This window comes from Biomphalaria glabrata, chromosome 5, assembly GCF_947242115.1.
Source record: "Biomphalaria glabrata chromosome 5, xgBioGlab47.1, whole genome shotgun sequence".
Lineage (NCBI taxonomy): Eukaryota > Metazoa > Mollusca > Gastropoda > Planorbidae > Biomphalaria > Biomphalaria glabrata.
The window spans coordinates 16,669,068-16,696,589 of NC_074715.1; the positions used below are offsets into that span (position 1 = coordinate 16,669,068).

At 36.0% G+C, this 27,522-nt stretch overlaps 1 protein-coding gene across 1 annotated transcript in view; it reads left to right on the forward strand.

The window, feature by feature from the left end:
* The window catches only part of LOC106064368 (metabotropic glutamate receptor 1-like), a 29,071-nt gene extending 4,964 nt beyond the window's left edge, over positions 1–24,107 (forward strand). The window contains exons 2-3 of the mRNA XM_013222918.2: positions 15,849–18,850; positions 21,762–24,107. Of these exons, the coding sequence (XP_013078372.2) occupies positions 16,673–18,850; positions 21,762–22,286 (2,703 nt within the window). The 5' untranslated portion in view covers positions 15,849–16,672 and the 3' untranslated portion in view covers positions 22,287–24,107. The remainder of the gene's footprint in view (positions 1–15,848; positions 18,851–21,761) is intronic.
* The last annotated feature ends 3,415 nt before the right edge of the window (positions 24,108–27,522 follow it).

The window sequence follows — 27,522 nt, forward strand, 5'->3', positions numbered from 1 at the left end:
GGGAATTTAAAAAAAAAAGTATCACAAATCAATGAAACAAAATATCTTCATACCATGGCCGAGAAATGAATGATATTAAAAATAGAACTGTTATATTGACATAGAAACTAAGAGTTCAAACCAATTACTTCAGCTAGCAGTACAAGTACATTGTCAATCCCGCAAACGTGAAAGTCGCAAATGATACACCTCTCCTCTATGTTCTGTTTGAAAATGAAGCTAGACCAGACATTGTCAGTTAATGCTTTCAATATTTGAGGGAAGCTTCAGAAAGTATTTCGCAACATTTTCGTGTGTGTGCCAAAGTGAACATTACATCTATCCGCTGATATTAATGTCTGAAATCTGTTACCAACCAAAAAATTCATCTCCATCTACTTGTATATGAATTGTTTTAAGAATCAACTTAATTGAAGAATGCGTGAGGGAGAAATAGCGTTAAAACAATTATTTAAGGGAACTAAACCCAACAAATTTAGCCATATCTATGAATACTGAAGTATCAGTTTTCCTTGTTGCTATTAAACAAAATAATAAATAACATGTAATTAATTGTCTAATGGTTTCTTTTTTTTTATGGATTCCTGTCTTGTCTTCGTCAAAGAATAATTGTGCGAAGTTTCAGCTTGATCCGAGATTAGGTGTGGGAGAAATAACGTGAGCACACATTTTACTAGACAGTGTGAGTTGATATAAGCTTTTTTAAAAATAAGTTGTTCATCTACATGCTCAGAGTGCGCAAAGTGTTCCGTTAAGGAAAAAATTTGGAAAACACTGTCCTAAGGTGAACATTTACGAACGAAATTGTGAAGTATTATGGGATAGGTAAGTCCAAAGGCGAACATTTACCATTGATTAACAATTAGTAAATTTTGCTAATTTGTTTCGTTTAATCTGCATAATTTACGTTATAAAAGTAAAACAACAAACCAATAAACTAAGTGTTATATAAACAAGAAAATCCTAAAAAAAATTTATAAAATAGAGCTTATATGAAGTGTAATTGTTTCAATGGACCTCATTCACCAAGACAAACGGTCACGTGATAATATTGATAAAACAACGAAAAAAAAAGGTCACGTGATAACCATTGGTGATTAAAAATAGATCGTAATATGTATAGAAAAGATAGAGAAGCACATGACTCAATTTTGTTTGTTTGAGGTCCATTAGTTAGGGTTATGATCGGTCATGTAAATAAATTTGTGCAATAAATCTGTTCAATTAATAATATTTTTACCAAATGTTTTTGTTTAGCGCTATTTCATGCTTTTAGCTTACTCAATACGCTATGCTCCTATCACTTATCTGGACCAGTTGGGAAAATGAGGGGGGGGGGAGAATGTAAAAGAAATAGTTGTGCAAAATTTTAGATTGATCCGAGATTGGTTGTGGGAGAAATAACAAGTACAAACTTTTGACCAGACAGACACACAGACAGACGACATAGTTGATCTAGGCCTAAGCTTTGTACAAAGTAAATTAAGTGTAACAACAAACCAGTGCTGTAAAAATAATGTTTAACCAGTGAACTAAGATGCTAAATAACCGACGCTAATCTAAGCCTTACACCAACATCAAGCCAGAAGAATTGGATACGAAAATAACAAATCCAGTCCAACTTTTAAAACTGTAACACCAATAATTTTGTTTCGGTTAACACTGTGCTACACTATAATGTCTTTAATGGACTCTCGCAATTTGATAAGATAATAAACGAATGAATGTCCTATTTTGATCTAATTAAAACATGTTTTAACCCATTAAGATAATGACATTTTATTGAGACGTCATTGAAGGAGATTGTACCAAGAAGAATGGAAATGCGCTGGCGTTGCCTCGTTTTAGAGATAATCTCATAACGAGGCCATTAGAGGTGACTCGACAGCAGCAAAGCTTTATCGTTTTCAATAGTATCGAGTGGAATGGTGGTATGAAACTTGCAGACGACATTTCAATTACTTTTTTTAGAAACATATTGATGAAACTATCAAAAAATCAAACAAAGCATTCGGGTTTATTAAAAGAAATTTCTATAAATCAAATAAGAACATAAAACTAAAATGTTATTTAACCTTGGTTAGGCCAATAATAGAATATGCATCCTCTGTTTGGGACCCGTCAACTCGAGAAAACATGAAGAAACTGGAACAGACACAAAATAGAGCAGTGAGATTCATAACAAACGAATATTCACATTTGACTAGAGTAACACCTTTAGTAAAATCACTAAATTTAGAAAGCCTTCAGGATAGAAGACTCAAAAGTAAAGTTGCAATTATACATAAAACACTGAACCATAATCTTCAAATACAAAATTTAATAAAATACTCTGAAACACACAACGATAAAGGCACATTCCTCGTCCCATATGCTAGGACAAATTTGTACAAATACTCCTTCTTCCCTAGTGCTATTAGAACATGGAATGGGTTGCCTGAGCTAGCCAGGAAAACCAGTGACTAGGCAGAATTTAAGTCATTGGTTAATATGCATGACGCGTAGGACGTAATCATTTTTTTTTGAAGTAACGTCTGTATTATACAAGATAAGATAGATAAGAAAATACAAATTTATTTCAAAATAAAAAAAACAAAAACAATAGTGATTTTAATATTTTATTAAGTTTTACTTTGGAAGATCGGTTCGGTGTTTTGATACTTTATGAAATTGACAATGGAAAGTAAATCTGTTCAGTATTTTGATTCATCAGAGTTGATGTCACAGCGCTTCTCCGAACTTGTAGCTGCAGGCGGGGACCCTATTGCGCTATATCAATCTGTCATTATGGGATCTCAATTTGTCAATATTTACACAGGGACCCAAGTGTGCATATCAACAAACCAAATGTAACCTGCATCTATGTACACATTCAACAGTCACTCATGACTGGTCATCACTGTATCCCAATCAACGTCTACGTTGGATGACGTGTTCGGCGTCATAGCTCAACAGAGCATGTGATGACGTAATGATCAGCATGTAATGACGTAATGATCAGCATGTAATGACGTAATGACGAACATGTAATGACGTAATGATAAACATGTACTGACGTTATGATAAACATGTAATGACGTTATAATAAACATGTAAGGACAAAATAATAAACATGTAATGACGTTATGATAAACATTTAAAGACGTTATAATAAACATGTAATGACGTTATGATAAACATTTAATGACGTTATGATAAACATGTAATGACGTTATGATAAACATGTAATGATGTAATGATAAACATGTAATGACGTTATGATAAACATGTAATGACGTTATAGTAAACATGTAATGACGTTATGATAAACATGTAATGACGTTATAGTAAATATGTAATGACGTTATGATAAACATGTAATGACGTAATGATAAACATGTAATGACGTTATGATAAACATGTCATAACGTAATGATAAACATGTAATGACGTAATAATAAAACATGCAATGACGTAATGATAAACATGCAATGACGTAATGATAAACATGCAATGACGTTATGATAAACATGTAATGAGAATCTTGACCTTAAAATTCTATTCCCCAGTCTGTCTCATACAGTTGTTCTCTTTGAAGAGTTAGGCCCCCTGCTCTTCTTTGCCTGTCATAGTATAGACCTGGGAGACTAGAGCATATTTGTACACATATTTGTACACTTATTTGTACACATATTTGTATTGTACGTTTTAAAACGTGTTCATTTCTCTTTTAATTTTGAAGCCAGAAGTAACGACAAAGGGGGGGGGGGATAAGTTACTACTGAATGGGTCTAAAATGTTTGTAAAATGTTTTACATGTTTCGGATGTTCTTTCAGAGTTGCAGATTATTTACTTATTAATTCAAACCTCCCGCAGGACGACGGGGGATGGCAGCGCTCAGTGTATGAACCCGGGACCATCTAGACGATAGAACGACAGTCCAGAGCGCATACCGCGCGGCTAGGCAGCCATCCTATGTACTAAGTAGGTACCTCGACATATTGTTTGTATAATTAAAGAGTTGAGGCTATAAATAGTCCACCAGATGTCGGGGCTTTGAATACATCTAGAAGGCCAAACCAATTGTGAGTTGAGATTATAAATGATTAATTTGATCCACGAATAAATGTTCATCTACAAAACAGAAAAGGTTTTTTATCTCTTTACATGTCATGCTATTTCCATTAAGTACACATCAAACGCACCATTATTAGTGATATTTCCTGAAATGATTTGTAAACAAATGAAAAAAAAAAACTGTGGTTTTCGTGGACAATGTAAACCTAGAAATCAGACCACGTGACCTTCCAGTGATCTGGATGTTGAATATACAGGAAAGAGAGACAGAGACAGAGAGAACGTATGGATTATACTTGAAGCGTGGAACTGGGGGCGGAAGGGGTCGGGTGTGGGAAAATGCGAGAGATTAAAAAAAAAAAGACTTTATTAGTATACCTTTCAGACATGACCTCCTGTTATATTTCATCCATTTTATATCTTAATATATAATTCTTTTCATGGCGCAACAGTTTGAACACCAAGAAGTAAAGGAAAGATCACTCTTTTATTTCTAAAAGTCGGACTGGAGTTACCCCACGTAGGTGTGGGGGAGAACAGGTAATCTACTCTGCATTCACCCGTCACTAAATAGCAGGACCGAACATAACCATTGTGGGGCCCTATGCGAAACGGATTTCGCGGGGTCAAGTTTGGGTAGGTATACGATAATAAGTGAAAATTAAGAATTTTTATTAGAAAATAAATTCGTCTTTGCATTTTATTTATCCTTTACAACGTACAAAATTACATTCCGAGCCTTGCGTGTAGCGAAGTCATACAGTATATCGTAAAAATTCTATTTCCTACATAGATCACGCTCAATAGCAAGAATTACCAAATGTTTCAATCTATCTACGTGAATTGTTGACCTCAAGTAATTCTTCATTAGTTTGAGGCGCGAGAAGCCTCTTTCACTAGATTTCACAATTACGGGTATTGCATAATGCCGTTTTTTTAACGCGCGTAGGATTGGCATTTTCCATATTGAATGACACCCCAAAATGACAATTTTTGTCTATATATTTCAGGAGATTTGTATGAGTTTTCAAAAGATTTTAATAAGTTCGGAGATTTCCAGGACTTTTTCGTATATTTTGCAATTTCAGGAGATTTCCAGGAACTCCTGGTAAATCAGGAAATCTGTTATAAGTTATAAAATGGTTTGATTTAATAATTTACATCTAGAATTAGCGCGGGTTCAATGAAAGTGCTGGGCCCACTCGGGTCGCATAGGTTGCAGTGGCCTAAGGCCGGCAATAAGAATACAGTTCTTTATGACCGTGTGGTATGAGCTCTGGACTGTCGTTCGATGGTCACAATGGTCCCAGTTCGACCCCTGCCCGCCGCCACCCCCCGCCCGCCGCCACCCCCCGCCGTTCTATGAGTGTTTCTAAGTAGGATGTAATTATCTTTAAATCTGAAGGAACATCCGAAACTTGTAAAACAAAAACATTTTCCCCCAAAAGAAACCTAATACTCTCAAGAACAAAAACAATTTCCCTCAAAAGAAACCTAATACTCTCAAGAACAAAAACAATTTCCCTCAAAAGAAACCTAATACTCTCAAGAACAAAAACAATTTCCCTTAAAAGAAACCTAATACTCTCAAGAACAAAAACAATTTCCCTCAAAAGAAACCTAATACTCTCAAGAACAGATTTCTGTTGGGTTTTTCAAGCACCACTTCACACAGAGCTCTTGTCAAACAAATGTGTGGGTAATTCTGGCATCAGAAGTAGTCGTAGTAGAATACAAGAAGGCGTTGAATTTTAGCAGTAGTCATATCAGAAGCCGGCTAATGACTTCACAAGTAGGCATATATTTAAGAAGCTGACACAATCTCTATCCAAGAACATGCTGACATTTTTTCGTGGAGAAAGTTTAATATCTAGAAGATATCTATATTATCTCTGCCTTGACTTAAGAATGGCCCCATGGTTTCAGTAGCCAACTTGAGCCTGTTTCTAGCGTGAAGTTCTCCATATTTATAGATATCTGTAGGCAAGTTTGTATGAAACTACTCTGACTTTGTTAAGGTAATTTATTTCCTTGTTCATACGTGAAAATCACATCATGACCAATGTTTTAACCTCCCCCCCCTGCACACTGTGATGGTCCATGTGGATGATTCCTAGGTCACTGTAACATCTGTAAATAGTACGCTTAATCAATAAGTCTTACTTAGTCTTCTGGGTCTAAACACGAAAAAACAAAAAGTTGGTAAACAAAGGTGTCTATCCAAAGTGGTGTCACGGTTTCATTTTTAATGTTACGGAACAATTTGTATTACTCCTTTTTTTCCCCTTCACCGTAAGAGAAATTACTTTTCTGTGGCTTACACCGTTTTGACCCCCCCCCCCCCAAAAAAAAAAAAAAACCTCATTATTTTTAACATTCTGGTGTTAATTTACATTGCGTCTGTTTCACTGACATTTTTTTGTGTGACTCCAATGTTTGCTAGCTGTGTTCCGATTGACATTTGGGAAAGTAATCCCTCTGCTGATTGTGTGTGTGTGTGTATGTGTGCGTGTGTGTGTGCAGGGCTGGATTTACATAAGTAGAGGCATTGAAAAAAAAAGAGGCTACTACTCACTTTCCAGGGCACCAATATAGATCTATACGTATTTAGTTGTAATTATTACAAATTGTAGGCCTTTTTTTTTTTTTTACAAAGATATATTTTACTACCAAGCTTATATCAACGCACTCTGTCTGTCTGTCTGTCTTGTACGAATCTTTTTCACGTTATCTCTTCCACTTTCCAGTCTCAGATTAGCTTGAAACTTTGCACAACTTGAAGACAAAACATGAATCAATAAAAACAATTAACCTATTAGTTAATTGATTAGTGGTAATTAACCCTTTAAACGCGTGTGGTAGTTTAGCCTCTAAACATTAGAATTGTAATTCCATTTTGTATGCACTCTTGTAAAAAAAAAAGCTCAGCACTTTAAGGGTTAATTGATTTATTGCAGCGTTACTGAAAGAGGTATGGCAGTAGCTTTGCTGTTCTTTACCCTTATGTAAGCTTTGTTGTTGTTATAAAAAAAAATATTTTTTATATTTTGCTTATTAACTATTTTACAAAAACCTCAATCTTAAAACGAATGAAATTAGATTGAACTGTAACATAACAGTAGCAATGGACATCTCGCAGTTGATGTATACTTTCTGGGACTTGGCTTTCACAAAGTCTTTGAGCAACTCTTAAAAGTCTTTCAATGTGATAACATCATAACTTACAATAATCACTGCTATACTACTGCAATAAATACTAAAATAATGACCACAACAGATACTAAAACAGTAATTTTAATATATATATATATCCTGTATATACTTTGTACTTTGACGTTTACGCTAAATAGCTTACTGGGGTCACATTTTCCGTAATAAGTGCACTAAATAGCTTGCTGGAGTCATATTTACTGTAATAAGTGGACTAAATAGCTTTGCTGGGGTCATATTCTTATCTTATCTTATATAATACAGACGTTACTTCAAAAAAGAAGATGATTACGTCCTACGCGTCATGCATTTAGTCATGCATATTAACCAATGACTTAAATTCTGCCAAGTCACTGGTTTTCCTGGCTAGCTCAGGCAACCCATTCCATGCTCTAATAGCACTAGGGAAGAATGAGTATTTGTACAAATTTGTCCTAGCATATGGGACGAGGAATGTGCCTTTATCTTTGTGTCTTTCAGAGTATTTTATTAAATTTTGTTTTTGTATTTGTAGATTATGGTTCAGTGTTTTATGTATTATTGCTACTTTACTTTTGAGCCTTCTGTCCTGAAGGCTTTCTAAATTTAGTGATTTTACTAAAGGTGTTACTCTAGTCAAATGTGAATATTCGTTTGTTATGAATCGCACTGCTCTATTTTGTGTCTGTTCTAGTTTCTTAATGTTTTCTTGAGTTGAGTTATTTACCGTAATAAGTGCACTAAATAGCTTGCTGGGGTCGTATTTACCGTAATAAGTAAAATAAATAGATTGTTGGGGTTATATTTACCATGTAAATGTGTTTTTTTTAAATCTTCCTTAGACAATCGCCATTGTTTTCAATTTGACTAAAGTTTGACTCAATCAATATGTAGAATTCTTTCTTTGACTGACAAAACTGATTTTTATTAAAAGTACAGGAAGTGACAAAGAGAAAACAAAAGTAAGACAAAAAAACAGACACAGACACATTTAAAAAAAAAAGAGAACCAAGAGAGACAGATAACGATGATGAGAAACGTGAGAATGAAAAGAGGGAGAAAAGTGAAATAAGGAAAGAGAGACTTTAAGGAGCGAGAAAGAATAAGAGAGAGAGAGAGAGAGAGAGAACGGATAGAGATAAAGGAAAACAAAAGAGAAAATGAAGAGAGAGAAGAAAAAGAAAAGGAAGAATAAAAAAAAAATAAAGAGAAAAAAATGTGAAAAAGAGAGAAAATGAAACAGAGAAGAAGAGGAAAGTAAGGGGCTGGGTGGGGGTATAATACAAGTATCAAGTGTTGAAATTGAAGAACAGGGAGCAGATAGAAAGTACAATCTGTAAGCCCATGTGATTAGCTGGTGTGTGATGGCGAACAAGAGAGCGCGCGTGTGTGTGTGTGTGAGTGAGAGAGAGAGAGAAAGCTATCATTAACAAGATAATGGTGTCAGGAAATAAGGTGACAAAGAAAAAAATATTATACTTCCCTGGACTGAAAGCTAAAAATAAATAATTCAAAGACAATCATTTGATATTATTTGAAAAAAAACAAAACCTCTCTTTTGACAGTTATTCCCCTTGGCGATATATTTCTCTTTTGACGGTTATTCCCCTTGGCGATCTATTTGTGATCTTCAAAGTACACGAAGAACTGAATATGATACATCAGAATTCTACCACCATAAACCAGCTCGACCCAGACATCAACCAAACATTTGCAACGTTGAAATACACTTGCCACTAAGTTGCCACACTTTCAAAAACAATTATCAAGTAGAAAAAGATGACCAGTTCTGTTTCTTGTATGGTATAATTGATAAAAGAGTAATTTTTATAATAGATCTGTGGCATTGTAAGTCTCGACAGACGACCTTTTCCCTTTGCAACATCCCACGTGACTAAATAGGCCAATCCTTGATGAACAGCTGTGGTTGTAATAGATCAATGTCAAACTAATGGTCAGTTTTCCCCCTGGAACAATGAAGCAGTCTAGCAGTCATTTTATTATTGTCTTTTCACGCTTTGACTGTTGAAACATCGAAAATGTTATGTCATTGAGAATACTCTTTGGTTATTTGTGTTTCCTTCCATGACTTAATATGTATTACTTGTTTAGATTGTCCCTTATACAGAAAGTGTCTAATTTATACATACGGGAAGGGCGGCCATAACTATTGCGAGCCCAACGCGAATTGGATTGCGCGCGGCCCAGTCAGGCTAGGGATAAGGATAATAAGTGAAAACTAGTTGTTTTTTTTTTTAAATTACAAAATAAATCCGTCTTTGCATTACATTTTTATTGAATGAAAGCTGACAATGCCGTTTTTATTTTATCGAGCGTATGATTGACGTTTACCATATTGAATGACTATGTCTATTTTTAAGGACATTTTTATGAGTTTTTCAGGAGATTCTAGTAATTTCAGGAGATTTCCAGGAATTTTTTCGTATATTTTGCAATTTCAGGAGTTGAGAACCCTATTATTAGTTATAATAGTTTCATTTAATAATTTACACCTAGAATTAGCACAGGGCCTATGGAAGTGGGGGGGGGGGGCACTGCGACCGCATAGGTTGCAGTGGCCAAAGGCCGTCACTGCATACGGGCAGGGAAATCACTTGCAAACAAATATTTATGCTTAATAATGATGTTATTGAAATGATATGTATGGAAGTTCTTTCAAAATGTTGTTGCAACGTACGCCATTTTGTTTTGTAACTATACTTTCATAAAGGAACTATCATCTTAAGCAAATTCTTGTATCTTTTGAAAATTTACAGGATTGCAGGGAATTATAATCACTCATGAGTTATCACTCTTATATAATCCTTCTAAGTAACGTCATATATTTAGGATCAGATTAATTCATAGAATTATTTGTTCGCATTACACAAGAAAAAAAGATAAACGTCAAAACTGGTTATCATTAGGCTATCGCTATAAGCCCCAGACTCTTGCGATCCCCATGAAATGAAACGACTTCAACGCTGGTTATCACATATTTTAGTAGGACATGTCACATGACCTTTTAACGTCTCGTTGACAAAGATGAAAAAAAAAGGATTGTATTCTCTGACTTAATTAAACAAGACTCTACATTAAACCTAAACATTTATTTAGTTGTACATTTTTAGCAGAGTTTTTTTCTTCTATTTTGTTTTTTTTTTGGCTATGCTTTTTTTTTGTCTCTTTGGATTTGTCAAGAAATAACATTTGATAGTTGTTGTTTTTTTGTCTGTTGTTGTTCTATTTATTAATGAAGAAATATGAGATGGCTCTGGTGGCCATTAGTTCTTTTCTTTGTACAACTTCTGTCTGAGCTACTTTTGTTGTAGGAAGACCAAAGATAAGGAGATCAATAGTCCTCCACTAAGACTTCGTCCACCGCCTAATGATAGACTATAAATCGTAATGTTTGATGTATGTTGGCTAGACTTTTTTTAAAAAAAATCTAATGTTTGAAATATGTTGGCTAGACTTTTTAAAACAAAAAATCTAATTAGGACTTAGTGTGTAGTAAAACAATTATAAAAGTAATTTTTCGAACCACTTTGTTTTTCAGAAGACGTGAATGATAATAAACAAAAGTTAAACAAGACAAATCTAAAAAAAATCCTTTTTTTTTTAAACTAAGCTTATCAATTGGGGAAGAACTCCACCCTAATCAAACAAAATAATTAATTAACAATAATTAATTGGCTGATTGCGTATTTTTGTTTATTGATTCGTATTTTGTCAAGTACAAAAAATAATTGTTTAAAATATCGATTGGAGAATACGTGAGAGAGTAATAACATTAACAATTATTTAAGGGGGGTAAACCCAACAAATTTAGCCCTATGTGTGAATACTGAAGAATTAGTTGCCCTAGTTGGGATTAAACAAAATATTTAATTCCCAGTAATTAATTGTCTGATTGTTCTTTTTTTTATTGATTCATGTCTTGTCTATGCCAATAAATAATCGTACAAGGTTGCCTGGTCGTGCGGTTTGCGCGCTGGACTGTCGTTCGGATTTATCGATGGTCGAGGGTTCAAATCCTGCCCCGCTCCCATTCCCCGTCGTCCTGCGGGAGGTTTGGACTAGGAAGTAAACTATCTTCAACTCTGAAGGAACATCCGAAACATGTAAAACATTTTACAAACAAACTTGATCTGAGAATTGGTGAGTGAGAAATAACGTGTAAATTTTTTACCAGACAGACAGACAGACAGAGTGAGTTGATATAAGCTTTGTAAAGAAAATGTTGGCCAATATTTTAAAAAGCATCATGGAAAAAATATGGTATTTTTTTAACCAAATAATACTGTCGATAGACATTAGATAGCTTAAGCATATAATTGATGAGAAAATATTTTTAAAAACTTAAAGTAATTTTCGAAAGTTATAAAAAATCTTGAAAACTCAAGACTATTTATTGTAAACCAAAATATGTAAAGACTAGCACAATACACGAAAGTGTCTTTACAAAAGAAAATGGCTGACTTTGTCATAACAACATCATTTGTAAGGCTACCACTACCACTATTCATAAACCCCTACGAAGATTCTCGTTGCCTGTCAGAGGGTGGTACTGTTGTAGACCGTGTGATTGTCAAAAGAGTTGCAGTAACCTGCTGTTGTTGTTTTCATAACGTTTAAGGAGTTTTGGCTAGAATGCCGCTAGAATGTAATAATCTTTATTTCTTAAGAAACATCTTAAAACACGAAAAAGTCCCGAGTACAATGCTAAGGTACCACTGAGTACATCTTGTGAACCACTGGATAACAGAGATAAGAAGATGACACAATAATCGCTTTTCGTATTTTGTTAAATGATTTTTTCGTGTTTGATTTTTTTGTAACTCTGTCTCTGAAGATTGCTGGTTATAAATAGATACCGTCCCTTCTCTCTCAATTCTACAGCATCAAAGTGATCATTTAGAATAGGTCTCTGTTTAGAGTGGGTTATGCTGTTAATATGTGTAATAATTTACTAATAACAATGTACATTAAATATTGTCATACTTTAGCAATTAAAATATAATAGTCACATTTTAAAAGGTATTTAAATTTATGACAGAAATAATTGCACATTTATCTGTTAAAAACAGTAGTTTGTAAAGAGTATTTTATAAATGAAATCGATTGACCAATCTTTGTGACTTTGCCTTTACGTTTCTTAGAAATTAGCGGAGGGCAATTTATGGGCATATATATATATACATATATATATAGTGGGAAGCGTGGTCAAGAGGCTAAGTACGCTTGAACCTGGCTTGTCTTGGCTACCTAGGAATGGGGCTCGAGGTTTGACACCCGAGTCGAGCAGAGTTGCGTTTACTGAGCGCCTACATGCAGCACGGAAAACCTTCTACCAGATACCCCCCTCCCCCACTGATCCACAAATGACATTGGACCATAACGCTGTGAGCATGCTATAAGCATGAAAGTAGCGCTATATAAAGCTATAAATGTAATTATAGATTATTCCTTACGCTAGAACAACCTCATTCACGTGCTCCTTCTTTCCTAGTCCTATTAGAGGGTTGCCTGAATCAGCCATGAAAACCAACGACTTAGCAGAGTTTAACATGCATGACTAGATTGACAGGTAATGCTTAGGACGTAATTATCTTCATTTTTTAAAGTAACGTCATAATATATAAGATAGGATATATATTAAGTGTAGCAGCACAGCACACGAGGACAGCAAGTAGTTAACAAGATTGTCTTATCTTTTAATTACAAACAAACTAACAAGGTAACTTTTATTATTTAATTGGTAGCCGGGATCTTGAAAAATTTAAACGCTCTTGATATTCTTTCTTTTTTAGCTGATTTCAAAATATTCCTATTTTATTTTACTACATTTATTTTTAGGTTACCACATCGCCCCCCCCCCCCCAATTCACCATATCGATTTATTTTCTCATGCTATATTAATGTGTGTATGATATTAAAGAATGTAAACCATGCTATTAAAATTACAAATTGAAACAAAGATCAGATTATTTCGAATCCCAAAATTAACCCAGGCATGTCTCATGGCTACGTTGTTAACTGGTATAATTTTTGTTCTGTTTATTGTTACATGATATTTACACAGCACTTTAACAAACATGAAGACAGCAAGTAGTTAGCAAGATTGTCTTATCCTTCAATTACAGTCCAAAGTGTAGTACTAGACTGACAACATACCTTGTATAGTAGACACACGAACATGTGACATTTGGCTGACATAACATTAGTGTTGATAGAGTGGGTGAAAAAAAAAGAGGAACACGGACGCCTTTAAAAGTTGTTTGTAGTCTGGGGTAGTTTTTGTTTTAAATTTTTAGGCTTTTTTTTAAACACTAGTGTTGTGGGTTTTTTTTTTATGCTAATGTTGGTTTAAAAATGAGATTATAATAAATCCGTCGTCTCTTCTGCTCTAACATGATGAACTGGTTCGCCATTTTGTAGCGGAAAGAAAAAAAATGTTAAATATAATCTAGGTACGTGCAAATGGAATGACGCAAGCATTGAAAGATTTTTAGCGGGCCCCGAAAGGGGTAAAAACGCTATTAGTTTTGTGTGGCCCGTCTGTCCGTCCGTCCCGTTTAGATCTCAGAAACTAGAAGAGAAAATGAAAATCGGAAATCATGATATTTTAGATCATTCACAGTTCTGATGCAACGGCTACTTTTTTATTTTCCGCAAGTGAACCATCTAATTTTTACTATTATATATGCAGGCGGATTTTTTAAAAAATTACACCACTTTTAAATGAAAAGGGGTAGGAGTGCGAGGAGTGCGGTCCGCACCGGTCGACACCATTTTGGGGGTGACAACCAAGATGGAAAAATTATAACTTGACAAAAGCAGACACATTGGAAAAGATAATAGATATATGCCCAAATATGCCTTGACACATCTAGGTGGTAGTTTAAGTGTAAATGACACAGCACAACGTTATACCATTTGAAGTATAACAAAAGAAACCTGTTCATATGATGTTAAGTCTGTTTATATTTTTAATTAAATATTATTATTAAATTCGCAATAACATTTCAATAAATATAATAAACATTGGGATTTTACATTTGAGTAAAAATCAATAAAAGTGGGTAATCAGCTCACTCTATTGGTTCAACAAAAGAAAAATAACTAGCAATAGTGTTCATTGAAACATATTTCAAGAAAGTTGATGGGGAAGGGATGACACCCTGAGCTACCGCACTAGGTGTCACCGGCACTGTATCTGGAGGTTTCCATGCTGATCTTAGGTGATCACTTAACGCTTCTCTACTTATTCCAGAAGAGCTAGAAGTCTTATCAAAGACGACATGTTGCACAGTTTGCTTTTATGTGAAAAATAACGCCAAATTTTTTAAATTTCTTTAAACGATCAAAACAAGAATATGGCTTGAATATATTTCTCGACCATTGGTGAATTTGATGGGGGCCGCCTCTGAGTTTGTATGATAACACAAACTCTCTTTGTAATCTTGTTCGAAATGGCTTGGGTAAGTTCTGCAGATAAAATTTCTTATGAGCACAAACGCTTATTTTTCATCTACACGGGTTGAACTCACGATCAGAATTAAGATGAAGATCGTTTACTTAAATCACAGATTGGATTATGAAAACAGACAGACAGACAGACACATACACACACTTTGGGTTGGAAATATAATTTTTTAATTCGATCAAATCGTTCAATCCCCGTGACTGAGACTTATTTCTTTTTAAAAAATCGTTTTACGTGTAGCCTAAGTTTCCTAATCAATATTTGTAAGTTCACTTTCCTTGACACAATTTATGTTTTATTTAGCTGTAATAGGTTTCAAACGTTTGAGCCATATTGTAACAATATTACGGTATAACAAGAATGAATTCACTTCTTCTTGGAAGGCAGCCAAAATGTTTTTTCTCTCCCTCAATCACATAGGGATTCAACTCAACACTAAATGGTTTTTCTCTCCCTCAATCACATAGGGATTCAAGTCAACACTAAATGTTTTTTCTCTCCCTCAATCACATAGGGATTCAAGTCAACACTAAATGGTTTTTCTCTCCCTCAATCACATAGGGATTCAAGTCAACACTAAATGGTTTTTCTCTCCCTCAATCACATAGGGATTCAAGTCAACACTAAATGGTTTTTCCTTGTCATATTGGTTGGCCCAGTGGTAAAGTGCTTGGGGTCCTTACTGAACAGTCACGAGTTTGAATCATAGTAACGATTTTTGTGTTTTCCTAATTTTTGAAAGAGTTGAGAGAAGCATAGACATGGCCTGGGAGTCTGGGACATTTTACTTTGTATTCCCAAACACCCCACTTGATATTTTTTGGTACCTACATTTAGCCTACGTCTTGGGGACCAGCCCTGGGATAGCACAAAGTTGTAGTTTGAAACTTTGAAAGTTTGAGTGTTATTTGTAATTATTATTATACGAACTGTGACCGGTTGGATTGAACGTTTCATTGACTCTGTGGGTTGTAGTTTGACTACCATTGGCGTTTTTGGCAAGAGTTGTCTGGATGGGGATGAATAGAGTACTGTATTGAGTCAGGTTTAACAAACTCTTTTTAGAGTGTAGAGCTACTCTGAAAATTAAAAATCTTTTTTTTTCTTTTTCAGGAATTAGAGAACTTATGTAGAGAGAAAACTTTGAATTGAGATGTAGCCAAAGTATCTGAATTGAGATGTAGCCAAAGTATCTGAACTGAGATGTAGCCAAAGTATCTGAACTGAGATGTAGCCAAAGTATCTGAACTGAGATGTAGCCAAAGTATCTGAACTGAGATGTAGCCAAAGTATCTGAACTGAGATGTAGCCAAAGTATCTGAACTGAGATGTAGCCAAAGTATCTGAACTGAGATGTAGCCAAAGTATCTGAATTGAGATGTAGTCAAAGTATCTGAACTGTTCTAAACGTGAACTGCTTGTACAAATCATCTCATCTCTCCCTTGACTTTCGTCGCAGGGGGTGTTATAACAATCCCTCCACTTTTCCCAGTCAGCAGCTGTTCTAAGTAGGATATTATGAGAGAGGCGGGTCCATTCTTGTATGTTATCCAACCAGCTTTTCTTTGGACGACCCATTCTTCGCACCTTAAAGAATGACTTTGATAGTGAGTCAACAAAGAAAATCGATTTTCAGAACATTTCCAGTCACTCCTTTTAACAGGTACGACGATGTTCTGCTCAAGCATTCAACTGTTTGTAGTGCTGAGCTTTTAAAACACTAGAATGTCAGACATAAATGAAGAACGTCACAGACTTACACCGTTACGGGCGATGAGCACATAAATAAGCAGCCAGATTTCTTTTGCTTCGCTGAACTCACTAGTCAACGCCATACATTGTCGCGATGGTAAACTAAGACAAACTGAACCAGCCGTAGATATGAAAAGTCTCATAGATTGAAGTCTGACTTACATGTGGATTTACTTTTTTTTTAAATGTCGAGTAGAAGTGAGCTCATGATTTTCTCGACATTGCCAGCACTGACTGCTTCAATGTACGCCATGAAACAAGGACATCTTCAAGCTTTAACTACTAGCTTCCTGTTTCTGTTCTTGCCTTCCATATATCCGGCGATGTCTCAGTACAGTTTTGGTGACGCCATACTTCCTGGGCTGAGCCAGGGCGCATACGTCAAAAACGGAGATTTAAATCTGGGAACATTTCTGGGGATTTATACGTCACTCAGCTCGACCAGCTTTAAGTGTGACGTCTTCGCTCTCACAGAGAGCACGCTACAGAAGATGGAGGCCATAGCCTATGCCGTGGAGCTCACCAACAACAGCTCCGCCATTCTGCCCAACGTGAGCTTGGGGTTTGTTATTCTAGACGAGTGCGGACATCCCAACACGGTCCTTGCACAGTCCTTGAACTTTCTTCCTAAATTGAAAAATTCATCTTCCGTCGGGAGCGGAGGCACCACATATGACGTCGTTGGAGTCGTCAGCCCGAGCAGAAGTGACTGGACGTCTCCGATATCTCAAATGTATTCTGTCGCCAAACTTCCAATCGTGGGCTACAAAACAGGAAGTGATGAGCTGTCTGACAAGTATAAACACCGCTACTTCCTTCGAGTAGTTCCCCCTGATAAATACCAAGTGATGGCTATGTTGAACTTTATCCACAAAATGGGATGGTCGTATATCTCCGTCCTCTATCACTCGGGCAATTACGGGGAGCCGCCTTTCGACACGATCAAACAACTGGCGCCTAAATTCGGCATCTGCATTGCATCGTCCAATAAAGTAGACGAGCTGACAGATATGGGCCCCGTGGTGAAAGACCTGCTGGACGTCCCACGAGCACGCGTTGTCATCCTGTTCACCAACTTGCCTGTGGTGGTTAACCTGTTCGACACAATTAAGCTTTTCAACGCGTCCGGATATTTCATATGGTTGGGAAGCAACGCGTGGGCGGGATCCGCGGTTGCCTCCCTTCAAAACTACGCTGCGGAAATAGCAGGAAGCTTCGTCTTTCAGCAGATTTATGCACGCGTTCCGGATTTCGAGAAGTTTTACTTGTCCAGAACTCCAGCCACCTCCTCCAACCCATGGCTTCTTTCCGCGTGGGAGTCTTTCACCAACTGCTCCTGGATGAGCTCCTCTTGTCAAGCGCATCGCGCTGAGAGCCTCGCTTTCGGGGACGACAACTCCCACGTGATCAACACTGTCTTTGTCTTTGCTAACGCTATAGATCGGTTATTACGAGACAAGTGTCCCAATGCTACAGGCAAAGATGCAAGATCTTGTATCACTGGTGAGCTTCTCCTAAGCTATCTTCTCAATACATCACTCATTAGTTACACCGGAAGGATTCACTTCGACGACAAAGGCGACATGACTGGCAAGTACTGGATTAAGCAGATCATTCCTAAAGACTCGCGAGGCCTCGCCGAGGCATTGATTGCGACTTACGACATAATTACCAGTCAGGTGGATTACAGCCTCAGCTACAAAATCTCTTGGAAGTATTTCAAAACGGTGGAAAGAATCGAACCCTTGTCTAGCGATGATGATGCTGAAATGCCAGAATCCGTGTGTAGCCGACCATGCGGACCACAAGAGCTTAAGATCCCTAAAAAGCTCGAATGCTGTTGGGATTGCCGCACGTGTCGCAGCTACGAGAGGCTCCGTCACGACATAGCCTCGTGTGAGACTTGCGCTGAATTTTATTGGCCAGATCCGAAGACGAACTATACCACGTGCCAGGCCATACCATTGTCTCACCCGTCCATCAATGGTACAATGTCCATCGTCATCATCGCTCTCGGCATTCTCGCCATCATGTTCGCCATCATTGTCTTTGCAGCCTACATTTTCCTCTGGGACGTCAGGGTTATAAAAGCCTCGAGCAGGGAGCTCAGCGTCCTGCAGCTCATCGCTGTCCTCCTGGGCTACGTAACAATCATCTGCTTCCAAAACATGCCCACCACTGAGCTGTGTGGCGCCATCTATGTTATGTTCTGCCTTAGCTTCAGCTGGCTCTACTCTCCACTGCTGGTCAAAGCTGTTCGAATATTTAGAATCTTTCAAAGCGGCTCCAAGTACAACATGCGACCAAAGTTCGTCAATTCAAAATCGCAGATCATCATGGCCACTATACTCATCTTTTTTCAGGTAACAAGTAGTAATAGAATATCATGGCCACTATACTTATCTTTTTTCAAGTAACAAGTAGTAATAGAATATCATGGCCACTATACTTATCTTTTTTCAAGTAACAAGTAGTAATAGAATATCATGGCCACTATACTTATCTTTTTTCAAGTAACAAGTAGTAATAGAATATCATGGCCACTATACTCATCTTTTTTCAAGTAACAAGTAGTAATAGAATATCATGGCCACTATACTCATCTTTTTTCAAGTAACAAGTAGTAATAGAATATCATGGCCACTATACTTATCTTTTTTCAAGTAACAAGTAGTAATAGAATATCATGGCCACTATACTCATCTTTTTTCAAGTAACAAGTAGTAATAGAATATCATGGCCACTATACTTATCTTTTTTCAAGTAACAAGTAGTAATAGAATATCATGGCCACTATACTTATCTTTTTTCAAGTAACAAGTAGTAATAGAATATCATGGCCACTATACTCATCTTTTTTCAAGTAACAAGTAGTAATAGAATATCATGGCCACTATACTTATCTTTTTTCAAGTAACAAGTAGTAATAGAATATCATGGCCACTATACTTATCTTTTTTCAAGTAACAAGTAGTAATAGAATATCATGGCCACTATACTTATCTTTTTTCAAGTAACAAGTAGTAATAGAATATCATGGCCACTATACTTATCTTTTTTCAAGTAACAAGTAGTAATAGAATATCATGGCCACTATACTTATCTTTTTTCAAGTAACAAGTAGTAATAGAATATCATGGCCACTATACTCATCTTTTTTCAGGTAACAAGTAGTAATAGAATATCATGGCCACTATACTTATCTTTTTTCAAGTAACAAGTAGTAATAGAATATCATGGCCACTATACTTATCTTTTTTCAAGTAACAAGTAGTAATAGAATATCATGGCCACTATACTTATCTTTTTTCAAGTAACAAGTAGTAATAGAATATCATGGCCACTATACTTATCTTTTTTCAAGTAACAAGTAGTAATAGAATATCATGGCCACTATACTTATCTTTTTTCAAGTAACAAGTAGTAATAGAATATCATGGCCACTATACTTATCTTTTTTCAAGTAACAAGTAGTAATAGAATATCATGACCACTATACTTATCTTTTTTCAAGTAACAAGTAGTAATAGAATATCATGACCACTATACTTATCTTTTTTCAAGTAACAAGTAGTAATAGAATATCATGGCCACTATACTTATCTTTTTTCAAGTAACAAGTAGTAATAGAATATCATGACCACTATACTTATCTTTTTTCAAGTAACAAGTAGTAATAGAATATCATGGCCACTATACTCATCTTTTTTCAGGTAACAAGTAGTAATAGAATACATGTTTGTTTGTTTTCCACGTCTCGGATGTTCCTTCGGAGTTGAAGATAATCCACTTCTTAGTCTAATAGGGAATGGCAGTTGGCAGGGTATGAGCCCGGAGCCCTGTGACGACCATTTTGTGCGCATAATACGTCTTTCCTAAACTAAATTTTGCACTTTCTTAGTTTCAATATTATTTTATTGACGATGACATCACTCTTGTTATCAACGTAATATGTAGAAGACGATAGATACTATTTAGTAAACTGTATCCATAGAATGGAGTCCATAAAGTAAATGATTAGTAATGAGAGAAATTGAAATAATGTTTTCAATTTGTTTGGGACTGAAGGTTACAACTGTGACCTACAACACACACCCCGTCTGACAACATGGCCCGCAACAATTTTCAGATCATTTGATCCCATAACTTTGTATATACTTTATATCGACTCACACTGCTGTGAGTCGTGGCTGCCTGGTCGTGTTGTAAGTGCGCTGGCTGGCTGGTTCAGGGTTGATAGTTGATACCCTGCCACTTGCCATCACCAGTCGTCCTGCGGCAGGTTTGGGCTAGAATGTAGATTTTCAACTCTGAAAGAAAATCAAAAATATGTAAAATAAAACATTTTACAACACTGTCTGTCTGTCTGCAAAATATGTTGTACAAATGATTTTTCCCACACCCATTCTAATCAAGTCAAGTTGAAACTTTGCACAATTATTAATTATCGTAGACAATACATGAATCAATAAAATAAAATCCAATTAGTCAATTAGTTACTGGTGATTAATTATTTTGTTTGATACCAACCAGGGAAATTTATCCTTCAGTATTCACTGACGCAATTACATACTAGGGTCTTTTCCCATTAGATAATTGTTATGAAATTATTTATTGTACCTAATACTGCTATAACCAATATGCTTTTTTTCTAAAGATATTCATCAACCAGTAATATTAGTACTAAAAAATATATCCGTATCTATACAGATTTGTAAGAACGCCTGCTATTGAAAAATAGTATTCAATATATCTTCAATTTAATAATGCAATGCGATTTAAAAATTGTTTTTACATCTTGATTAAACCTTATTTTGATATCAACATTTTTTAGAAATTCTATGACGTGTCAACTAAAAAAAGGCAAAATAAATTTGATTCCTTAATAAACGTTAGCATCATCCAGGTTAATAAAGATTAGTGTGCTTTTTAAACTAAAGAGTTCCTAGGCAATACCATGCCATCACTTGACAACTTAAAAACAATATCAGTTCGTTATGCTGAAAGTAGTTATAAGCAGGGCTTTTTGTGACGGTACGCGTACCGGCACCTTTTCAATGTAGGGAAAAAATTATACTTTTCTTGCATTTTAACGACGTTTACTATTAATTTATTGGTAGTTAAAAGTTAGGCAATCCATCACAGAGTACCGGCACCTATTTGTTTACAAAAAAAAAAAACAACACTGGTTATAAATATAATAATAATCCGTTGACACTTAGCCAACGCAGATACTATCAAAAATTATCTGTAATCGATTTGTTTTATTTACAGATCATCATTTGTATCATCATCTTTATCATGTACAAGCCCAGCTCTACCTTAACCCAGCCTATAGCCACCGACAAATTCGTCGAGTTGTCATGTGACATGACCCTCCCAGGTCTCATATCCTTCCTAGCCTACAACTTGGTGCTAGTCTCCCTTTGTTCCGTCTTCGCCTTCAAGACCCGCAAACTTCCGGACAACTTCAACGAGTCCAAGTTTATGTCCATGTGCGTGGCCACCACGTTGGTCATCTGGCTGGCCTTCACGCCCACTTACCTGACGGCTATCTACCAGTACGTTCGCGTGCTGCTGCTGTCGGCGGCGCTGTTGCTAAACCACACCGTGGCTCTGTTGTTCCTATTTATCCCGAAGATATACGCTGGGCTGTGGATTCCGCAGGAACCATCAGTACGCAACGTCAGCTACAGGTTCCAAACGGCCACAGCCAAGACAGCGAGGACTTCTCACCAACCAAATATCAATCAAGTAGGTCCACACAGTTGCACGGAACAGCAACGTCAAGGATTTTAATTGCAATGAGACAAAATTAAAAATCGCAACTTTAGTGTCGGCGAGGAGAAATGGGGGAAAACCAGTAATAAGTGCCAAAAAGCACAAGATTATTTTAAAAACAAATATTGCCAGAATAGCGTACGTCTACGAAAGAAATAAACCATTATGTCGAGTGTCAGAAAAGAACATGTAATAATGTAAACTAATGTCAATTATGTGCAATACTTGTATTATACCAAGTGTTTCTTATTTGCTGACATCTAAATGTATGGCTGATTAAACTAGCATTGTCACGGGAAAATAACGGCTATTTTCAAATTGCGGCCGATAAAAAAATACAGAGAATGAAATTGTACTCTTCAACGACGAAGGTGAAGTTAGAAAAGTGAGTTGGTTGTTGTTTCAACAAAAACTATTAATAACTTAAAAGAGTCTAACAACATTGGCTGGATAAGTTCAGGTAAACGCTATATGTGTATTCTCCTAAGATGACCAGTTCTATTACCATCGATAGATTTTATCACTTCAAGTAGGAAAACATTTGGATTAGTCCTGAGACCTGGAACCAAATATTCTGATGATGGCGTAGCAAACTGGGTTTATTTCTGGCAATGTAAAATTCTTGAAAATTAAAATTTATTCAGGTGGTACATTCTAGAAAACTAAAAACGCTAAAAAAAATTAAGTTCATTAAAATATTTCAGAACATTTCACCTCAGTTTATAATAAACCCTTTCTTTTGTAGTTGATTTTTTAAATTTAATTCCCAGATTGGTACTCGAAGCTGCGTAGCATAGGCCTACATAGATCTAGGTTTTGCATGATCGGTTACTTCTCTGCCTGCACCACATATATCGTCGTCAATATACCGAGCAGCCACTTCAACATAAAAAAATGGGTCATCTCAAATGTATTCCTTTTATTTGTCTTCACATCCCATTCTTTCCATCTTGTTATATCATCGACAAAATCCACCGAAATAAATCAAGATTCCTTTTCTATTTCTAACAAAGTTAGACGAGAGTCACATGACAGTCACATGATAGTCTCCACGTTGAACATTTCAGAATGGCGTCCATGTCCATAATGTCCTGCAAGGTGACAAGAGAGGATGCTACACCAACGTGGGGAAAATCTTGTTGAAAACTGTTGACAACTAGGCCTACGAGTTGAAAAGCTTAGAAATAGCATGATCTAGAAGTTGATGGAGGATTTATAGCTAACAATCATCCTAAGAATATCAGCCCCTGGAGCGGCTTCAAGATCTACTACTTTTGCCTTTACGAATTACACTCAGGAGATTTTGAAAATAAAACTTGCCCGATACACTTTGCTAGGAGATTTATTTGAAAGCATGTTGCCGCCCTGGAGTTGGCAGGCATATGAGCACAACTCTTCAAACGACTGTAACTCAAAAAGTGTGTGTAGTATAATTATTATTGTAATAGGCCTATAAGTATTTTATATTGCACATGAAAGTTTTCTCCTAAGTTCTATAGTAGAACTCAACACCCCACCCACCCCTTAAAAGAAATCTGATTTTAAAATAATTGATTTCAAAAGAAACTGATTTCGACAAAATCAAAGTACGAAATACACTCGAACCAACTAGACAGGGATTAACAGATGAATTGTTATAAGGGACAGCTTCAAACTCATTACAAAACAAAACATCAGCCATGAAACTATACTACAATACATCAACCATGCATCAACTTTGAATCTCGATGCTCAATAGTGCTCAATGAATTCATTAATTCATTATAATAATCCAATGTATATAACATATGGTGAGCATAATAAAGATTATCATGAATAATCATATGTCTATAACATATAGTCTGCATAATAAAGATGATTATAAATAATCATGAGGACAATGTAGCCTGTTCATTTATTATTTTTGTTGTTTTTTTTACTAATAAAAGATACTTGTACTTGTCAGGTGTGTGGGTTAGTTGTTGAAGAAGGATTAAGGTCAGAGCTCAATGAGACTAAAATCTACACCAGTGCTGCCCAATCTGCGGTCCATCTCCAACCCGTGGCACCATACCATCCGGTCCTCAAAACATCTGACCGCAGTTTATAATGAAGTTGAAGAGGGTCAGTTCAACAAAATAGTCTATGTAGCCATTGAGTTGATGGGTCGGAAATGTATATGACACCATGCCGAAAGAAATTGAGAGCCACTGTTCTGCACAATCAAACGATCGGGTCTATTGGTAATTGAAACCAAATAAGTATGCTTATATTTCATATGAATATTGTTTGTACCTCACTTTGGTTGATTGAATGAGCACTTGTAGAGTTAGAATGAACAATAAGTCTATTGGAAGTCTTATATTCAAAATTAGTTGGATAGAGTTTGTTATAGATTAGGAGAGATAGTCGGAGACTGGATAAAGAATCGTATAATGAATATTATAATTGTACTGGTCATGGACTAATGTAGTGGTATAAGCTGAATTAGTCCCCTTTATACTTTGTGAAGAGAAATAGGTCGCCGCTTTAAAGTTTGAAATTAACAATAGATAACTATAAAACCTTCTGTTTTCATAAGCACTTCGCTTGCACAGTGTTTATGTATTGGCTTGATGTGGAATTCAGGTCGTTCAATTTTTTTTTATATAAATGCATTTAAAAAGCGATCATAGTAACATTTACACATATACCCCCTTCTTTCTCCGCCACCGCCCTTTCCCAACTGGTCCAGACAAGTGAGAAGTTCATAGCGTCTTGAGAAAGCTAAAAGCATGAAATTGCGCTAAACAAAAACAATTTGTAAAACTGTTTCTAATCGCACAGATTTATTATTGTTAATCCTGATCTATTACAAATTGAATGACATAACTGACTCAAACTAAACTTCGTTTAATACAACCTTTGTATTTTAAAAAGTATTTTTCTTGTTTTTTTTTTTTTTATATACTTTTTCAAAATGCTGGATTAGATTTCACACAGAGTGTTCAACGATATTTTTTTAAAAGAAATATTGATTTTTTTTTTTGTTTCTGTTTTGTCCGATAAATGTACTCAGTTTATAGCGTCACAACTAGATAGAGACTTGGCTTCACTCAACCGAGTGCCTTTCATGTCCAGTGTAAGCTGTCTGATTGCTTCTGTTTCAAGAGTTTTACATTGATTGCTCCAGCTCCAAGAACTATTTTTTTTAAAGAACAAAACTAGTATGCTGATACATTTCTGTCCTATAATTATCTGCAACCAGAATTAATTTGTTTTTAATCAATAATATATAGATTAACATCTATTTTTTTAATGACGATTTCAAAGGAGAAATGTATTTGATGCTGAATTTGAAAGAAAAAAGAAAGGTTCAATATTTTTTGTTTTGTTTTGTTTTGTTTTGAGGAACTGTCAGTAGAAACAAATGGTCAGAAGAGACAAACGAGGATGAAATCATTCGTGATGACGTATGTTCAGGTCCGGATTCAAGGGAGGACAGGTGGAGCTACAACCCAGAAATATCCACAAGAAAGGATACAATATTTTAAAATCTTATAGTTGGCAACACTGTCTTGGTTTAAAAAGTGTCCGCATATGGAGTGCTCGTATTCTCGTCCTACATTGTGTAAACAAAACAAAAAAAAAACTTGCATTTTTTTGTGATTCAAATACGAATGTGAAATCCTATACTCTTAAGCGAGCAATTCTTGTATGTATGTATATATATTTATATATATATATATATAATTTTTTTTTCGAAAACGGCTCTAACGATTTTCTTTAAAAGTTCACGGTATGTGCATAATAGTGAGAAAAAAATTCTCAACTCATTGGCCACATCAGGAAAACTCGAGTTTGACCGTTATATCGGTTTGAAAATGGCTCATTATCGAAAAATTAATTTTGGCTAGAATGTTTTATGAATGAAAATTTTCCATGACGTAAACGGGAAAAACGCTGCTTACGTCACTAGGCTTATCGCAGTACACTAAAATATTTCTTTGCAAACAAGAACGAGTTTTAAAGGATCAATAGACCTAATTAAACATTTGCGCACCATCTTACTTTAGATTGATTTATTATAGAACTATGAAAGAAAAGTAATGAAATTAAATGTACCGATGTATGATTAGTTATTGTGTTTTAAGTGCTTAATAAATTGTTTATTCTTTAATTGCGTAGAGTGGTGTTGATACCTTTTACATTGTTGTTTATTTAGCTGGTGACCTCCAGCTGTCTCGTTCTGAGGCCGCATGCTAAGGCAAGTCGGCGCCTAAACTGGTCTTTTAAGCGTTACGGTGTTACGTCGACCACTTTTTAGCTCACCAAAAAAGACTTCCTCTGGTATACGTTCGTCTGAGATTCGTCTCCCATACAGGATACTGCTCTGTCCAGCGTAACTGTCGGACTTAAAGAATTCCATCTATACAAAGGCCGCGGATACACATTTGAGACCAAAAGAAAATCTGCTGCCGAGGACAGACGCAGACGCTAAAATAAAATCTTAATCGATCACCGCGGACAATGGTTATGCTTGCCCTGGATGTGGCAAAATATGTAGGTCACAGCTGCAATCCTCATTAATTTTCGGACTCGAAGACAAGCCTTATTATTATTATTATTTTCCTGGTGAATTATTACCATGTGTTCATGCTTCGGTGTCTACTGTCCTGTACCAAAACAAAGGAAATGGTCATAACACAGCTTCTCTACGCCTTACTTGCTCACACTAAACATGATATCCATCTAGCGGTCAACGAGTTTGCGTACGCTGCAGCCTCTTTTAATTTAATTATAAACCTCGGTAAAAAAAGCTTGGAGTTAGGGCGTGTTGACGGAAGGCCCATGAGAGATCTGAATGGAGAGATCTGTAAAAGCAGGCCATATCCCTCCACGGGCTGTAGCACCACTGGGATGGATGGATGGATGACAAAAGCCGTTATGAACTTCTTATAGTCCGACAGTCAGGCTGGGCAGGGCAGGTATCCCGTATGGGGGACGAACATATTTTTCGGCGTAACAGAGATGCCCCATGGAAACGTTTCTTTAGAAAACTAATGCAATGATTTAAGTCTATTAAGAAAAAAATTGCCATTTTACTTTGTCACAAAGTGCCTGTTTTACCCTATAACGTAGAGATTTGCGTCACTTGATGTTTCGCACTAAAGCCATAATGAATATACTAATTCCATAATTAAATGTCTGAACGTAACCAACTGAGAAGTAACACTGCAAAGATTTTCTTCCAAGCCAATAATAGTAGGCCTACAATAGATGGATTGTAAAACTA